This window comes from Martes martes (genome assembly GCF_963455335.1).
Source record: "Martes martes genome assembly, chromosome: 14".
In the NCBI taxonomy this organism is placed as follows: domain Eukaryota; kingdom Metazoa; phylum Chordata; class Mammalia; order Carnivora; family Mustelidae; genus Martes; species Martes martes.
The window spans coordinates 74,213,442-74,232,970 of NC_137902.1; the positions used below are offsets into that span (position 1 = coordinate 74,213,442).

Sequence of the window (19,529 nt, forward strand, 5' to 3'; positions counted from 1 at the left end):
TAAACACACTTTCCGACATCTATGTCTTATGAAGTCACATTCAAGAAACTCCCTTTTTAAGCAGCGGTTACAGGCACACAACTGCCTTTTTGCAGAATCATTTCTGATTAGATTGCACACTAAATTTTAGATGTGGAAGGATCTTTGGAGACCTGGAAGTCAATGGTCTCATTTTACACTGGAGGAACATGAAGTCCAGATAGACTGGCATTTGCCCAAGGTGACCATTTAGAAGTTGATACAGAGAATCCACCTAGAATTCTAATCATTCTAATTTAATAGTTTGTTCAGTTTCTCTGGAGAAAATACACACCCACAAGCTCCTCTTTCTCAAGCCAGAGACCCTTGCTACACTGAACTCAAAGGGCAATGACTGAGAAATTGAGCCACTTGGGTCAGCTGTCCATCTCCTTAGTTGTTTCCCATCTTTCTAAAGCTGATGTCCTCAGGCTACCAGGGACCAAGACACACAAGGTAAAGACAGAGAACTACTCCACCAAAGCAAATGCAGGTTTTCAAAGTTTATGACTTATGATTAAAGGAAAGTCAAGATATCAAAACATTCCTTTTATTAAAATTCAAAGTGATGGGGCGCCTGGGTGGCTCAGTCAGTTAAGCGTCTGCCTTCAGCTCAGGTCATGATCCCAGGGTCCTGGGATCGAGTCCTGCATTGGGCTCCACGCTCAGCAGGGAGTCTGCTTCTACTTTTTCTTCTGCAATCTCTCCCGCTCTCTCTTAAATAAATGAATAACTCTTTAAAAAAAAATCAAAGTGATGAACTTTCATCAAAAATTTTAAAATATTTCCAAAAGTCTAAAGAAAAAAAGCATTCTCCCCCACCCCCTTTAAAAATAATTTGACTTTCAGTGGATACAGAAAAATCCACTGATGCAGATGGCGAGAACCGAGAACTATTTGGGGAACTCTGGTCTGTCCGTGGACTAAGAGTCACACTTATTTATAAAAATGCAGATCTCCACATCTTAGCTTGTTAATGACATCATCAGGCATCCGGATTTTGAGCATTTGAGCCTGTGCTCGAATGAGATTCTACTGCCTTGTGATCATAACACACTCATTTTTCAAAAAAAAAAAAAAAATTAGGGCATTTAGAATGAGAAGGGAGCTTGGAAGCAATGTGTGGCCCTAAAGAAGTGACAGGCTTTCAGGTCAGTACTTCGGTTCTTCCAGTAGGTGGTGCCACAGCCGTAGACCGTGACTCTTCCTCCTGAGTATTCCCTCAACTGTGAGGGTAATAACAACACTGGGTGGTTTCAAGGATTAAAGCCATGTAAAATATCCAGCCCATAAGGTGGAGCTCCTTCGAGGCACTTGGCTTCTAAGTTCCCAAAGAGCCATGTGCTTGAAGAATGGATCAGCAGCGAGGGAATGAAAGTGGACAAAACCTCTGTGGCAGTCAGTGCCAGCTGTGTGCCCAACGCAAGGGAACAGGCCACAGCACAGCGGCTTCCCCTGACCCCTGACCCTGCGCCAGCGCCGGGCACAGTGCTGTCATCCGTGATCTCACTTACTCTTCCCAAATGAATGCCCCAACATGGTAGGAACTGTCAACTGTACAGAAGAGAAATCGGGGAATCGGGTGCCCAAGGTCACCCAGCTGACAAGCAGCAGAGCCAAGACAAGGAAGGACAGAAGAAACGACCCGACGTTGCCCTCCGCCCAACTGCACACGAGATGACACATTTCAGAAGGACCGGAAGAGAAGTCTAGCAGAGACCCATTTTCCCACTCCGGCTGAAATTCCTGGGGTGAGGGCTCCGCAGCCTACGTGAACTCGGGGTCCGGGGCAGTTTCTGGAACATGCGGAGTGCTCAGTCGATGTAGGAGGATTATAACCAACTGGAATGCAATGGGCAATGTGGGCAATAAGGAATCACGTCTCTCAAAGCAAAGTCTTTGCGATGAGTAGTAAATATAAAAGATGGAGGAGAGTGAACACGTCCATGAAGGACAGCAGTTACGGACTAACAGTATCTTCATGTATCTACTGCCCCATAATGACGACTATGCTCACAGAGCTTTCCCACCAGAGTATTATCACGTACGGATTCCAATCACCAAGACTGGCGTTACCCTAAAACATAAGGGACAATGAAGAGGAACCACACACGAACACACACACACATCTGTATTTGGGGGATGGCTTAAATACACTCTTATATATGCTGTATGGAAAAGATTCTCCATGAAAGTGAATCAAAAGTTTAGTCTTCTCTTCTTTATTTTCCTATGTAATCTCTATGCCCAACATGGGGCTCGAACCGACGACCCTGAGATCGGAATCACTCGCTCCACAGACTGAACCAGCCAGGCGCCCCAGCTTAGTTTCCTTTCACTCAAATGCTACCTATGACTTACAAGTCACAGCAAAATAAATTCACAATCCTGTCAGATACGGGCGGCTACATGTATACAAGTGAAGCCTCAGTAACCCGAGAGCTTGCTCTTTTGGGGGGTGGAGTAGAAGTATTATGAAAACAGAACCAGGGTCTCACAGAATTTTCAAAGAAAATATCACTTTGGCCAAACCCAAATTCCCCACAGCAACAGCCGACGTCCCCACGGCCGCATCCAGTGACTGAACTGTGTTTATGCTTTTCTTAAGCAATGGAGTTCGTTCTGACAATTTATCTACTGAGAACTGTGCCAGAAAACTGCCTATTCATTTTCTATATTCTGTTTGGCAAACAAAGCATGACACACAGCAATATAAAAGAAAAATATAATCCCGGGATGCATTTGCAATCATCGCAGGGAAGTGTTCTGAATCGTCGGAGGCCTGGGGCGCCGGCTTTCCCAACAGCATTTAAACACTGCCCCCTGCTGTTCCTCTGTGTGTCCTACACCCCGGGAGCGCCACGCCTGGCCCCGGCGGAAGGACGGACTGCAGGCTGCGAGCTCTTCCAAGCACCAACCAGTCTTGAACAAGGGACGTGTACCAACTTTAAGAAATTAGTAATTCCTGAAGAATTAATCATCTGGCTAAGATTCTGTGAAACACACCGCTGTATGCATGACAAGGCAGTCTCTGTGAGCACAATGCTTCCTGTTGGAAGAGCAGAGCATCTACCGGGAAGATTTTATATAAATGGATGGAATTGACGAAGGTGTTTGAATTTCTTATTTTACAAATTTCTAAACGTTTTCTCTTCATTGGTGCACACTCGGTGTGGTGCTGCGTAGGAACCAAGCTCCTGACACGTGTTAGCATGAGCCTAACTTTAGAAACCCTGAAGCAAAGGACAGACACTTCTAAAGGGAGGGCAACCTGAGGTGCCTGTAAGGTACTTCCGGGTAGGCATCGTGTTGGATTCAGTTTTCTGATCAATCCTTTTGGACCTGATAAGAAAGGAGAGGCTGAGAAAAACCCGTGGGGAACGGATTTATGAATTAACGGATGAATGAAGAGACATGGTTCAGAATTAGAGATATTTCTAGGGAATGACTACCAGGTCCTCTAAGAAACTACCACGTACTCCTAGGTTCCTTTTCAACAAAAATAACATATATAGAGAAAGATTCAAAATGATTGGTCATTTTTACCTCCTCTTCCCATATTCAACAGCAGCATGAACGCAAAAAAAGCATTAAAAATCCATGTTCATTTCAGTTACTTGGATCAGAAGAGCTGAACTAGGGTGTGTGATTCTGTGTTCTTATCTGAAGTCCTTAATTTTAACAAAAGCAAGCATAAAATATCGCAATTGAAAACATCTACGTGGTACGTGACACCTGAGTGGCTCAGTGGGTTAAGTTTCCAACTCTCTGATTTCAGCTCAGGTCATGATCTCAGGGCTGTGAGATCAAGCCCCACGTGGGGCTCCACACTGCATGAGTCTGCTCGAGATTCTCTCTCCCTCTGCCCTTCCCTGTACTCCCCTGCCCCCACTCACACTCACTCTCTCCCTAAATAAAAAATATAAACAAATAAAATCTTTAAAAAATATATATAAGTGCTAAACTAAGAAAAAAAAACACTTACATAGCATGCAGCATAAAGTTAATATTAACTCACTTCATTTATGTATTCATTGTCTCAAATACTTAAAATCTCGAATGCAGTTGGGGAGAACATGAAAAACATATTGACTGGTCTCATCTTCAACTGGTAACCACGGACTTCGAGTGGCTCTTAGCACTACTTAGCTAGCCTACTATGTTCTACTTGGTTCACTCCCCAAAAGACACTATCACTCCTCTGCTCTCCCTTTAAACCTTTGAATCTCCTGCCCCTCCCCCATCTCAGCTGATGACCTGACTTCTTGTTTCACTGAGAAAACACAACAACCAGAGGAGGACATCCACAGGCTCACCTCCAGGGACCACATCCCAGCAGCCCCTGTATTCTGCAGCTTCACGTCTACACCTGCTCTATCGGGAGATCCGTCAGGCTGTTAGCAAAGGCCCCTTGCGCTAGCTCCTACGCAAGACTCTGGGTTCCAGAACTGTCCAACTTCGTTCTTCATCAGGTTTCCCCCATTCTTCTAAATTCTTCCCATCTGCACACAAACACGTTATAACATATCCCGTCTTAAAAGTACAAAATAAAAATATGACCCAGCCTCCTTCTCTAGCCTCCAGCCCAATTCCTCACCTCCCCCCAACCCCACCCCACCCCCCACAACAGGAAAACTCCTCTAAAGAATTTTCTAAATCATTCCATTCCCAATAGGTGTGATACTGCCCTCGATGGACAAAAAGTGACTCTTGCAGGGCGAGAAATTCTTACTCTTCCTATGCATAAAACAAATACATATACATACAATATATAACAAACATAAAGCTTATCAGTGATATCTGAATTTCATCGGGGAGAGGGAAGAACAATTAGGAAAAAAATGTCTAAAAAAGCTCCTCAGGGAGAGGTAATCATGAAAATAAGATTGACAAACACCGGTCTAAACCCACAATCTCAGTGTCTTCTCTTCCTGCTTTTTCTCAAGCCTTCTTCAATCTGTTTTTCATTTCTAATACCCAGAGAGGAGCGTCACCCCTGCCCTGCCATATTCCTAAATCCAGTGGCCAATTCTTAAATGAAACTGGAGGCAGCATTTCTCATAGCTGACTACTTCTCCCTTCGAACACTTTCTTGGCACCGTCAATGAGTGTGTGATTTTTCTCCCTAACTCTCTGGACCCTTGAGATCCGGTATCAGAAGGAGAACTATAGCAAAATCTAGGGATTATTGTACAAGTGGATTGCATCACCCTGGGACACACCCCCAACATGCTATAGCCCAAGCCGCCTGCATTTCTGGCCTGTATTTTTATGGTATCAGTCCGTCTGGTCAGGCCAGTCTTCTTACAGTCTGACTTAAACACAACAGCAGGAGAATGCCTCCTTAATCTAAGTCAGATCACGAAACGCCTTCATTGGCCTTCCGGCTCTTGTGGAGTAAAAGCCAATGTCTTCATCGGAGCACAAAGCCCTCCACAGCTAGGCCTTGCTTCCTGTCTGTCCTCCTCTTCCGCCACTGGCCCTCCATGTGACTATTCACCAGCCACACGGGCCTCCTTGAGAGACTGCTCATTCTTCGTGCTTTACCATATGCTGCCGTTTCTGCTTGGATATCCCGCCAGATACCACTGTGGCTCCCACGGTCACCACCTTCAGTTCTCGGCTGCTTGAAACTCCCATTGTCACAGAGCTGTTCACCCTGCATACAACAGTATTCCTTATCGTGTTTTGTTCTCCCTATCCTACTTCATTTTCTTTCCCCAGCACTTACTATTACCTCTCCTAGATATTTCTTTATTTCTCCTCCTCCCCCTGGAATAGAATATAATAAGGTATTCTGTCTCCTTCCACTGGAGCAAGAGTTCCTGGACGCTTTTACTGTTCGGTTCACTGCTGTATTTGAAGCACCCAGTTTCTAGCACATAGTGAGAGTTCAAGCAAATATCTGTACAATGATAACCCTGATTTCAACATCTAAATAAAAGACTACAACTCTCATTTTTTAACAAATAAAACTGGATTTTAATTTTCCTTCTTGAAATAAAATATCATCTCATTGGCCTGTGGCAAATAGAAGTATAAGATGCAAAAACAAAACAAAACAAAACAAAACGAAAAAACTAACAACTCAGAGAAATGAAAAGCAAACTCTGCTTTGGCCGGAGTGGTTTTCCTTGACTATTACGTCATAGAGGAAGTGTTAGCAGAGACCAACAATTAAATAGTTTCCTCAAACCAAGAGACTTCTACACTGGTAAACATGAAATGCTTTTTTAGAAGATCTTTCTCGTTGTTTTCTAGAAGCAAACATTCAAGTCAAAATGAGAAAATGTCAGACTCTGGAAATAACGCTTCGGAAGAATGAGAGAGGATCCAAACATCCAGTCAGCGCAGAGCCCTGTCTTGTAAATCCGGTCCAATGAATAAGAGACTTCTTAAATGAGATCCGTTTGTGAAAAAGAAAAACACGTTCGGGAGGGAGTGTATCCATGCGGAAGGTTGGTACTGCACCACCGCCATCTTTCCCTTCCTCTCTTTCAATGTTAATGTTTACAGCTCCTTACTTCCAAATTAGGAGATGATGGCTGTAATGCTTTCTTCTTTGTGTGTAGCACATTTTGTCTGAATTTTCAGAGATTTCTGCTAGAGAGCTAAAAATCTCAGTTCTCAAATTTCTTGTCTCCTCCAAAGGCCTGTGTCAGCCCAGAAGGGAAAAAGTTTCATTCAAGTCACTTGGTGGCCAAGTCGGTGATAATGACACGATTCAATAAATTACAGCTCTCAGCTCTTTCATCTCACCTCATATCTAGCTGCGGCTTTTCTTTTTAAAGCCTTTCTGTTTTCGAAGAACTCTGAATGGAAAGGAGAGGTCCCAGTCCTGAAGGAAGTGCCCAGTCAGGAAGGCAGATTTAGGAAGGGATCTTCTCTTGAGTTCAACTAGCAACCTGGTGGGCACATTTCAGACATCACACAGCTCTTGACAGCACGTGTCCAGGAACAAAGGGCCCAAATATTAACATCATTGATGCATTTATATCAAGCATGGGGAGATCACACACAATGGTGCTGGGGACTGTGGCCAAAAGGTACACGGCCTCCATCACCAGAGCCTGGAGAAGACTGGATTCCAGATGGCCACCCAACAGCTCCGTGACCTCCGGGACCTCAGGCAGGTTAACATAACCTCTTGGAGTCTCACTTTCCTCTACTGTAAAATGGGAGTAAAACACTCATGAGGCGATTGTGAAGAACGAGGGAAGAACAGTGAGGGTGAAGTGGTTGATACAATAAGTACGAACTGCTTGTGATACCGGTTCTCATCATCTTCCAGATCCCTCCAGACACCCTCTTGTTCTTCTCTCCAACCCCAGCAGTCAGTCCATACCAGAGCGGCATGTATGGAAGGAGGGATGCTTGCTCTGTCCCGCCAGGACCTGAGTGAGCAATCAGCACAAGGAGTGGTACCAGATTGCTCTAGACCCCATGATGGGCGCAGGACTCTGATATTTCCACTGACTGTGGGGTTTCTGCAGGAAGGCAAAGATCAGCTTGGGCTGCCTCGTGGCCACTAAGAGAAGGAGACATCAACCAGAACCAATGCCCACTCTCCAATACTATGCAAATAATAATAAAGAAAGACAAGTAGATGAGGGAGATATAAAAGGTGAAGATCGAGACATGACAAATAAAGGGAATTTAATAGTAATAATTGTTTTTTCTAAAAATGGAGATCTCAGTTCATAAGCTTGCAGGCAGCCCAACAAAGCAGTTAATATCTGAGACGTTTCAAAACTGAATTATCTCCCCTGCTATGGAGACGGTCTGCCGGAAAAAGCAATGAAGCATGTTACCTGATGAAGAGAGGACCTTTGTTTCCTGCGCTTTTAAGCAAAATCTCTTCACCAAAATGTCAAAGAAAAATGAGGAATTTAAACTTCTTTTAGCAGAAAAGAATTGGTTCTCATTTTTCCATCAAAGATAATGGGAGATTCTAGCAGTCGTGGGAAGGAGACTGAAGGTGTTTATAGTGAGCAGTATTCATCCTTTTATTCTATAGTACGTGATACATTCTGAGATTACGTATTTTTCCAGTTCGGTTTACTGAAGTGCTAAGTGTCTGCTTAAGGACAGAGAGTCTGTTCAGATGAAAAGCCTTTTGGACAACATTCCCCAAAGTCCCGCAAGAATTTCCTTCCTCTCAGTCCAGTTAGGTAAATTTATTTACCAACTCAATGTACCCAGTCAGGTTTTAAAGGTAGAATCTGTATTTCTGGTGAACTAGGACTTCTGTTCAATGGATGTCCACATCCGAGGCTCACCAATTCTGCCCCAAAACCACATTTCCAGCTTTATCTCCCTAACTTTCCCACCCCAAAGCCTTCTCTCCCACCAAACCAGTCCATTTTCAGTCCCCAAAATATAAGATAAGCACCCCTACTTCCAGCTTTTTGCTAAGAGTTTTTTTTCTTCTCCAAAGCATTCCCTCCCTGTCCCTTTGCCTGTTCTGCAAGACTTACTTCAGATCGGGCTTGTCATTCATTTAGTAAACAAAGCCTGAGGGCCAACCACAGGCGAGGGGATCCTGGGAAAGCAGGACAAGGTGAGTTGGAACCAGATCTTGTCTTCGTGTCCTTTCCATTCTTCCAGGGAAGACACACGTCACACAGTGGATTGAGCCATTAATTAAGTGCAGCTGTAGGGAGTGTTAAGCATATGAGGCACAGAAAAACTGGAATTACGTATGTAGGAGAAATGGCCTGGAGGTGAGGAAGACACTCCTGAGGAAGCAGTTTCGGGGCAAGTTGGGAGGATGAACAGGAGGGTAACGTAGGGCAGAGGGGGGCCAACAAGTCAACTTTCCCAACGGGCACATGGTCATGATGAAATTGGGATATAGTCAGAAAAGTGTGGGAAGGAAATTCCTACCTTCCAAGTGTGAAAACTGCAACAGCTGTTCTCCCCGGCTCTCTGTGAAGCTGGGACAAAAAGCACTCATGATCCTGCATTTGAAGTTCCAGAGGTCACCAAGAAAAGGACCCAGCCAACCGCCCTCAGCGAATTCTGGGAACTCGCCAGTAAGACTCGGCCTTGCTCCTCTGAGCCCCACTGTCCGGTCAATATAAAGAGAAAATTCCAACAGGATGTGAAATGCCAAAGCTCAGCTTTATGGAAACGCCAGTATTCCCGGAGAGAAGCTCTACCTCCAAATCCTGGAAGTCCCCCAGAGAATGATCCAGAAACACTCCTGGAGAGGGAGTTCCAAGAAGGAGAGGCTTTGTTTTCTAACCAGGTATGTGCTGAAGGGCAGACCCCACAGGGACTGAGGTGAAGCCCGGCAGGTGGGGCTGCCTGGGGAAGACGTCGCTACCTCTAGACGCGGGGAAACAGCCCTGGAAACGTTCAGTCTGAAGCAGAAACCACCCTCTGGGCCAAGAAAACACACCTCACCTTGTCTACATGTAGACCCATCCCCTAAGGGTCAGACTATAGGATGAACTCCAGGGAAGCCAAGGCCGACTCCCTTCCAGCACCAAGCAGCCAGTCACGGGACAGTCTGAAGAGAGGAGTGGGCGAATATTCAACATCAGACCCCAAAGCCACTCTGCCAGCATCCCTTGGTACCAGACAGGCCTACCTGGCATTACAGATGGAGCAAATGAACTCAGAGTCAAGACTAAAATAACCACAACCGAGCCTTAAATGCCAACATCAGACCATTCGAAAGCCAAAGGTGGCTAGAAAGTTGTTGCCAGTGACTAAAACTCCATTCAGGCCCTAACTCTGTGGAAAGACCTGGAGTTCACACAGGAGAGTCTGAGGGCCGTTCCAGAAAACAATCAAGCTTTCTCATGCTTACACCCCACAGATTCAGCTCAGACTCCCTAAAAATGACTTAATAACTACAAAGTGACTATAACTCAAATAGCGATGGCATTGGCACAGGAATAACTAAAGGGAACAAAACAGATAATCCAAAACAAATGTAAGTATATGTGGAACTTAACATATGGCAAATAAGGAATTTCAATTTAGTGGGAAAAATAAATCTTATGATCTTGATAAAATCGGTATTCCTATGGGGTGAAGGGAACCCCACAAAGCTAGATCACTATCTCATACTTTATAAAACACATATTACAGATAAAGATTTAAATGTAAAGCATGAGAATTAAAAGTATTAAAATACTATTTAGGATATTTACAAGACTTGAGAGTTAGGGAATTGAGGAGCGAGCTGGGAAATCCAGCAGCCATGCAAGATAAACATGCTTAACCAAATAAAAATCTTAAGAAATTACTATGGCAAATGACATTTTAAAAAAAGCAAGAGACAAATAAATGATAGTCTGGAAAATATTTGTGATACTATATGAAAAACAATATCTTTTACATATGAAATGCTCCTAAGAGACAAAGAGCCACTAGAAAAGTAAGCAAAAGAGAGGTCTTGGATATTCACACGAGGGGAATCCAAATGACCAACACACATGAAAAGAGGCTCAATTTCATTTTCAGTCAAGGGAAATGCAAATTAAAACAATAAAAATGTACCTGTTTTCACTTATCACTATGGCAGAAATCTTAAAACATAAATTAAAAAATATCTTCTGCTAAGAGTATATGGAAAAGCGGACACTCTCAAACATTAAGAATGCACATCATTTTAAAATTTTTAGGAAGTATATTACTTTCAGAAAGTGATATGGAAATATCTGTTAAAAAATACAGATCTTTTGAGCCCAAAATTCCAATGTTGGCACTTTATCACTCAATATAGCAGTAAACAGGAATAAATAGAAAAGAAACCTAGAAAGTACATGAATGACCATCAATATACAATAAGGGATGAAAACTAAATTCTAGGACTTCCAAATTATAGAAGATTATGCAGTCATTAAATAGAAATAGATAAGATGTATTTATCTGAAGAAATGTCAGATTTTTAAAGAGATTTTATTTATTTATTTTGAGAGAGAGCGAGCGTGAGAGTAGATTTTATTTATTTATTTTGAGAGAGAGCGAGCATGAGAGTATGCACACAAGTAGGTGGGGAGCAGCAGAGGGACAGGGAAAGAGACACTCTCAAGCAGACTTCTTGCTGAGTGCAGAGCCCAACGTGGGGCTCAATCTCAGGACCCTGAGATCACGGCCTGAGCTGAAATCAAGAGTCAGATGACCTTGAAGAAAAGTCCATTTAAAGAGCCAATTTCAAAACAATACATTTAGAAGGCACTCTATGCTGGAGCAAGATGTGGAAGGGCTCTCACCACACCACTCACATCAATTATCTCTGGGAAGTGGGAAGAGAGGACAGTGCAGGGAATTAATTATTAGTTCAACCTCTGATTGTTTCTTTTGTTTCCAGATTACTCATCAGCTCTTTCATATAAAGTGATAAAAAAATATTCTGGGAGAAGGAAAGGATTACTTAATTTTTTACTTTACCCAACAACATCTAATACAGTAGGCATTCAAAAATTTTCTGTGGAATAAAGTGGAAAGGAATAGGAGGGAGATGAAATAGGTTTAAACATGTTTGTAAAGGATAAAAGGATAAGCATTCATGGAATGACAAAGCACTGTAGATCCTATAAATAAATGGCGTGAGAAAAGGAAAAAGAGACATTTGATAAAGTTGGTGAAAATAAGAAAATGGGGGGAAAAAACTACAGTAAAATAAATAACAGACATCAATGGAAAAGAAAAAAGTAACATGCTGTTTACCCCAATAAACGTAAAAGGGTTTAACTCCACTATCAAAAGAAACAGACCTTTCATGATGGATTTAAAAACAACTAGGTGGTTTTCTCTGAAAACGCCTAAGTAAACATAAAACAAAAGTGACATTCTTCACAATCTCCACAGACATCATAAGAGATTTCATAATAATCCTAATAAGAAATGCATGAGATCTTAAAATAAAAGCTACAAAATTATACCAAAAGGGCATAAAAATTCCTAGAGAACTGTTTTGGTTTTGGTGTTGCTGTTTTTGTTTTTTTTGTGTGTTCTTTTGGGTAGAAAGATGCACCATTGTAACAGTGTCCTTTCTCCCTAAATTAATGCTTATGTTCAATGTAATTTGAGTCAGCATTCTAACTGGAGTTTTTAATGAAACCTGATTCTAAAGCACAGAGAAATAAAACGTAGATTAGCCAAGAAAGCTTAGAACAAAAACCATCAACAGGGTCTAACTCTACTCTATGTTAAAATTAACTGTTTCCATGAGGAAAGGAATTTAGTGGAGAAAATCTTTGTTTCAGATTTGCACTTAACAACACTGTGAGCATTCTGTGAGCAACACTTTATGAAACTGAAAACCTCCATGTCCATCAAACTGGTTTAACACATCAAGGTGAATCCAAAGAACAGAAATGTTAGCTATATTAATAGATATATTAAAAATAGATCCTGAGCAATTTCATAAACCTGAAGTGCACCAGTCAGGGTATCTGAAGGCAGACTGTGTAGCCAGGGGCTGGACAGGAGAAGAGAGTGTGAGACAGCATGGGGAGTTTTGCCTGCTTGCTTGTTAGGGCACCGATGTGGGGGAAAGGGACACACACAGATAACTACTGAAAAAGCGGATATTTTCTGGGACATCTTTACAAATTTAGAAATGGACCCCCAAGATCTTAATTTTTTTACATTAATTCGACAATTTAAAATTTTTTTTATTTTGTATATTCAAATTATTTTTTTAATTGTGTGATGTTAATCACCACACAATACATCATTAGTTTTTGATGCAGTGCTCCAAGATCTTCAACAGTTCATCAAAAACCTCCCATCTGTGAATCTACTGAGAATCTTAAACTATTAAATTTTGGGCAAACAAGTTATAATTTTTAAAACAGAAGCAAAGTAAGCATTTCCTTTAGACTTAGTCAAACAGATAATATTTTGTTGGAGGGCAAACTTCTCTACAACGAATTAGAGTGCATGTCCTTCATCTGAAATTATCGACTTTAAGGCTTCCAGGTTGCTGCTGCTCCTTTGGTGGTTGTATTCTAGAATTTTAAGAGCAATTCCATGTTCTCTCCATTTCCTTCTGTTAGCCTCTAGTCACGTACACGCGTGACCCTTCCGTTATTACCGTGTGCCTTCTTGAGAGCTCCTGCAGCTTTGTTCCAGCTTTTCTATCACACAGCAACCAGAAATTCGAGAATTTACCAAGATGAGTAATTTAGGGAAAGTCAACTCTCTCTTCCCCACCCTCCAGTCTAGGAAAGAGATGCTCAGTGGTGTGTTTCTAAAGGTGGGGACGACCCCCACCCTCACCCACAGGCAGTCAGAAGGAAGTAAAGCGTCTTTCTGTTGCAGGACCGGACGGTGGGTCGAGGTGGTGGATCCCTGAAAATGGAAAGGCAGGGGCTGGACGTGAAATGTCTAAAAGGGAGGAGTTTGGGGGGGTTCCTGTCAGGGTAGAGACCTGGCTCCCACTCGCGTGCCCTGCCTGGGAGGCAACTTGAGGCAGAATTCACGAGGAGCATGTGTCTAGGCCTGCAGGGCAGCAGAAAGGCTTTTGGGTCAGTGCACAGCTGTCCCCTGAGACGTCCGTGAGTCCTGCCGGGCTGAGCGATGTCCAAGGACCGGGCTGGGCCCAAGCCGACACAGCGGAGGAGCGCCCATAATGCTGGCAACCTTGTGCACTCGGGAGCCATGCCCCCCACCCCCAGTTCCCTGGCACTATGGAAGCCTGGAATTCCCATGTGACCCCAAAGGGAAAGGAAGATACCCTAATGAGGACAAGGGAGGGTTTTTCTACCAGGTAGGTGGAGAGGGTAATTTGTAAACTTAGAGCAATGAAGAAACAGACATTCCTTGCACCTCAGTGTTGTAGACTCTAAGGCGAAGGGACCACACAGTGTTCTGGATCCAAATATGCCATTGTTTTGCACAAGAGCAAAGTAATGTTCCCCGCTGTGTTTCCAGTATCCTTACTGATACAGGAAATTTTTCTGGCTGCCTTAATCCCCAATGCCAAGCATTCCACCCCTTAAACAGATGCCCAGGCCTTTCCCCTAGTGGTAAAGAAGACACAAATGTTAAAAAGTCACCAAGAGTATTAATAAAAGCAATGTGCTTACTATGTGTCCAACGCCCTGACAAGGTCTGTACTCAAGAGTATCTCACGGAGTCTTCACTATGATCCCTTACGTCGATCATGTGATTTGTCCTCATTTTGTACACAAGAGCTTGAGAGGTTGAGTAGCTTGCCCCAGATCACCCAGACTGTGAGCGGCATGGTTGGGTTACAAATTCTCCTCCCTCCGTTAGTGCCCTGAACTGTCCTCTGCGGCGGAACCAATGCCAGGAGCTAAATGAGTGTAAAGACGCGGTGCTAGAGAAGTCTCCCTGAAGGTGCTTCCCCTGAAGAGCAGAGCTGTCAGAGAAGCCCAGGGAACTCTTTGGTGGGGGGCTGGGTCCTGAAGGAGGGAGACAGAGCCTATGTCCGAGTACAGGAGGCAAAGGGAGCTTTAGGAGGAAATGCACAAAGAACGTATGGTTCATTCCAGGAGCCCGGAGCAGACTTGGATTCCTGAAGGAAGGAGACCCACTCTACGGCTGTCCCTGCCTCCCCCTCAGCTTCCTCTTAGTGACCCTTCTGATGGGCTGCATGTAGACCTTTTGCTTTCATTCATTTGCCTCTTGAAGTACTGTTCGGCAGCTTGAGGCCTTTGGTCTAAAACTAGCAATGTTTCGTGGGGTCAAGGCAGGGGAGGACTCACATGCTTTCCCCCCTGGGGCTATCTGACCATGTTTCTGCTCAGATGAACACAGTTCTCACCTCTGTGCAGTCATGTGGTGGGAGCAGGAGTGAGTTACAGGGGGGAGTGGGGTGCTCCCTGACACGCCGGTACCTGACCTGGTTCGTGTGTTTATTCCTTCCTGTCTCAAGAAAACAAATTACCCTCCTGGTGTTCAGGATGTGAGAGTACCAATCATTAAGGAAACAAATCCATCAGGAGGCTTTAATTCACGCGTTCCTACCATCTAGGCATGTGGGAGGCAGCATGTTATAGGGAGTGGAACCTTCCAGGCTTCTCATGTCTGATAGTCGCTCACCACGTCCCACCCGCTTTATTCTACACTGTTCACCCCACAGTCTCTCCACTGCCTCTGCTACGCTCCTACCAGGAGGAGGTGAGAACTCCGGCAGGAAGTCCACTATGTGGATTCAGACCAGATGCCCCATGTGGATGCCCAAGATGCCCCAGATGCCCTATGACAGCCCAATGAAGAGTTGTATTTAAATATGTCAGAAACATGGGGGCGCCTGGGTGGATTAATTGGTTAACCATCTGACTCCTGCTTTCGGTCCAGGATAGAGCCCCACATTGGGCTCCCTGCTCAGCGGGGAGTCTGTTGAGGATTCTCTCTCTCCTTCTCCCTCTGCCCCCCCAACTCTCTCTAAAATAAATAAATCTTTTTAAATAAATAAGTAAATAAATGTGTAGGAAACATGAAATCAAGACAATAATGATATTTGAAAGGTGCCTCCTTTTCCTCAGCCACACTTTCTCCTGCATGGTCCCCACTAAATCGCGTGATCTTGTAGAAGGCAGATCACATCTGAAACTCCTCATCTCTAAAGTCAGGGTGGCAGAAGCAATGAGCCCCGAGGTCCCTTCCAGTCCTGAATCCCTCAAGGCTCACCCTTTTATCCCAGCACCCGAACCGGGAACCAAGCGAGACCCGGTGGACTCCAAGGTCATCTGACCACAAGGAGCTTATAATCAAGTTGAGGAATAAAACAGATGCTTATTCCTTCAGCACCAAGAATGGAAATAATCATAATAATAATGTCTTAGGATCACGGGAGATAATTCTGTGATATTAATACATAGAGAGCAGCACAGTTATAGAACCAGAAGGCAAATCACGAATTATAAGAGGTTGTCTACATGGGCCATAAGGATTCGCTGTTGTCCCACCTGGAATAATGTAATAAATGTAACAAGCACGTGACCAAAAAATAAATTTAAAAATTCCGTGTCTTCTGTAAAAAGCAAAGTAAGGAGAGAGCAGTGCATACGGGGAAACCCAGACCACGTGTAATCAACAGAGAAGTCTTTCACGGGAGCGATGGTATTTGCATTGATCCAAAAGGACAGACAGGATTTAAAAGAAGGAAATGCAAAGAAAGCAAAGGCTCAGGGCTGCTCACAGTTGGTAGGAAGGCGAGGCCTGTCACTGACTAGCACTTCCGAGCACGTTACTCAGTTATTGTGGGTCTAAGGTGATTCCCCTGTGACACTATGGGGTTTCGTGAATTACAGTCGCGGTCTCACGTGTGTTCTGTTTTGCGCTCTTCTTCAGAGTCCGCTCTGGCTTTAAAATTCTGAGGGGACCCGCACTACACAAAGCGTCCACGAGGTGGCAGCACGTGGCTACGCAGAGGGACGTCTTCCGCGGGGGAACTATGACGCAACCGGGTAATAATCACACAAGCACTATTTAAGGCTCTCGGGAAAACACAGAGAAGACGTTAACAGTCCTCATACTGAGCTCCGCGTTGAGATTTAGAACTTAAAGGGAAAGCAGATGTTTTTGAGCCCTGCGTTTTAAGGGCACCTGGGTGGCTCAGTCTGTTGAGCGCTGGACTCTTGATTTCAGCTCAGGTCAGGATCTTAGGGTCAGGAGAGGGAGCCCTGCTCTGGCTCCCCGCTTAGTGGGGTCAGCTTGAGAACCTCTCCCTCTGCCCCTCCCCTCGCACTCCCCCTCCCTCCCTCCCTCTCAAAAAAAAAAAAAAAAATCCCTTTGTTTTAGACCCACAGGTGGTGAAGGATTACAGTTGGTGTTCTGTTTTAACCCTTTATAGCTAGGGTGGCCTCTTTACAATGAACTAAACACAGGCTTATTTGCATGGGGTCCAATTCTCATTTGAGCTGATACCAAAACCCAAAGAAACTTACCCTTGGTCAAGTGTACCAAGTCAATCATTCGTAAACATTTTCTTTTCCTTTCTTTTCTTTTTTTTTTTTTTTAAGATTTTATGTATTTACTTGAAAAGAGAAAGAGCACAAGCCCGGGGAGCAGCAGGCAGAGGGACAAGCAGACTCCCCGCTGGGCAGGGAGCCCGATGAGCGGCTTGATCCCAGGACCCTGGGATCATGACCTGAGCCAAAGGCAGATGCTTAACCACCTGAGCCACCCAGGCGCCCCATGTAATCAATTCTCTTAGCATAAAAACCTTCTTATCTCCAGGATGGACACAAAGAAACTGGTCTTCCTTTAGGCCAAACAACTGCATGTTCATCAAAAATATTTACATCTTAAAAGCAAGGGCGGTAAGAAAAATGTTCAAGTTTTAACCAGTTAAAAAAAATTCTGTGGGTTTAAGTTTAACCTTGACTAACATCACGGACAAGGCCATAGCATCAGTTTCTAAACCACGCAAATCAATAGAATCCACAATGTGCCATTTGCTGAGAGAGTTACACTAAGCTCACGCCCCGTGGGAGGAACCCCACTCCGTGAAGCGGACGGCCAGGCCGGGACTCACAGTTTGCGATGTCACCTTGGAGCTGCAGAATCTGCGGAACTGGCATCGTGAGGACAACGATATCAAACTGCTCGGGGGGACCTGTTTCCTTGGAGACTTCCCACTTGTCATTCCGCAGGTTGACCTGAGTCACACGGTGTCTGAAGCAGACATCAGCACCTGTTCCAAAAGCAAGGTCATGTTCACATCCTCAGGGTTTCCGGTATGAACAAGCAGAGAGAGAGGAGTTACAAACGGGATCCATTCAGGGGAACTGAACCGTGAAGCCTCCCTTCTCGGGGCTCACTTCCCCATTAGGTCGGAATTCCTCTCCTTCCCTCTTAAACCCGAAAAAGGTGTCTGTGAACGAGATCCAAGCCCTCGTTGGTGGATCAATTTACCTTTATTAAGAATTGGAATGAAGAGAAATACGGTTGAGAATGTCCTCTCATCGCATTTTTGTTCCTTATCACCAAGGTATTTTGATAATTACCTGAGTAGTTATTTGACTAATATTTTCTTCCCTATTAACCTGTGAGCCCCCAGGGAAGGAACCATGTCTGCTCTGTGCCTGTGAATACCGTATCTCATACACAGTAGAGTACTCGCCACATACTAGGGATTTCATAAGTACCTGTTGAAGAGAATGAATCAGGAACCGTAAACCGAACGACAAGAAAACATTCCTGGACCGCTAAGTCTCCTTGAAACCAAGCACTTACCTTACATCTCAATTACCAGAAAACTTGATTTGTTTTTACAAATCTACTTGCATGCAGTCTCAGGAACAGAAAAGCAAGAAATGAAGAAAGAACAAGACAAAAAAGCACGTTGGAAGATCTTGTTCATCATTTCCGGGGACACCTCAGCATCCCAGCCACTCAACATCCGGCTTATGTCCCCCCTGGCCCTGAAGCTTCCTTCCTGCGGCGACTCCATCCTCCTCCCCTAGAAGGTCCCTCCACCGTCATTCTGACACTGATTCAGACTATCTGCATGTGTCAGGTATGTCTTATCCATCCGAAAACACTCATTTCTTCCATGTCACGTCTCTAGACCTCAGATGCTTTCACCGTCCCTGGACTCCCACGACAATACTGTAAACATTCACAGTTTTTAAATCAAATGCAATATATATTAGAAGGAACAAGGTGCTCACGAGCCCCAGGGGTCCATCTCTTCCAGGCAATTAGCTTCATTCTGTTCATACACTAGAGCAAGGGCTAGTCAACAGCCTCCAACCTGCCTGCTTGCCCCGAGGCCCCTGCCTGGGGAAGGTGCGGAGAGCTGGAACTTTCAACTCCCACCCACCAGCTCCAGGCCGGCCTGAACCGTTCCCTTTCACTTGGTTCTATTTATTTAGGATACCGTGGGAAAGAGCGTTGCATGGTTACTGGGGTGGTGAGCAGGCGTGCGTGTTTCACGGAACTGAAGTTCACAGACCTATAAGTTCTCCATACCCAGCCAGATATCCTGGACATGCATCCCAAGGGTCCCAAAGTATTCTGCAAGGTGTGGGGCGCCTGGGTGGCTCAGTGGGTTAAAGCCTCTGCCTTTGGCTCAGGTCGTGATCTCAGGGTCCTGGGATCGAGCCCCACGTTAGGCTCTCTGCTCAGCGGGGAGCCTGCTTCCTCCTCTCTCTCTCTCTCTCTGTTTCCCTCTCTCTCTCTCTGCCTACTTGTGATCTCTGTCTGTCAAATAAATAAATAAAATCTTTAAAAAAAAAAAAGTATTCTGCAAGGTGTATGTCCGTGGTTGTCTTAGGTGTGGACCCCAGGCCGGCAGCACCGGCGGCACCTCAGATCCTGATACAAAGGTACATTCTGAGACCTAAGCCAGACCTACTGGACCAGCATCTCTGCTGCTCAGGCCGCTGTTCTCGGAAGTTGTTCTGCTAAATATTGGTTTTAGAGACTCGAACGCATTCAAAAGCATACGTGATTAGTCGTATCCCATACAGATAACTTCCTGGAAGTCTGGTCCAATCAAAACGATGCTGGTTCGTCCAACAGACTGTAGAGTTGTAAACTTTATCGATTCCAGACTGTAGAATAGTTTTGGA

General features: G+C 44.5%; 1 protein-coding gene across 5 annotated transcripts in view; it reads right to left on the bottom strand.

Annotated features, from left to right (window-relative positions):
* Positions 1-19,529, bottom strand: part of RNLS (renalase, FAD dependent amine oxidase) — a 262,250-nt gene that overhangs the window by 236,291 nt on the left and 6,430 nt on the right. For all 5 annotated transcript variants that reach the window (XM_080822618.1, XM_080822617.1, XM_080822615.1 and 2 more), the window contains exon 4: positions 17,489-17,647. In XM_080822618.1, the coding sequence (XP_080678744.1) occupies positions 17,489-17,647 (159 nt within the window). The remainder of the gene's footprint in view (positions 1-17,488; positions 17,648-19,529) is intronic.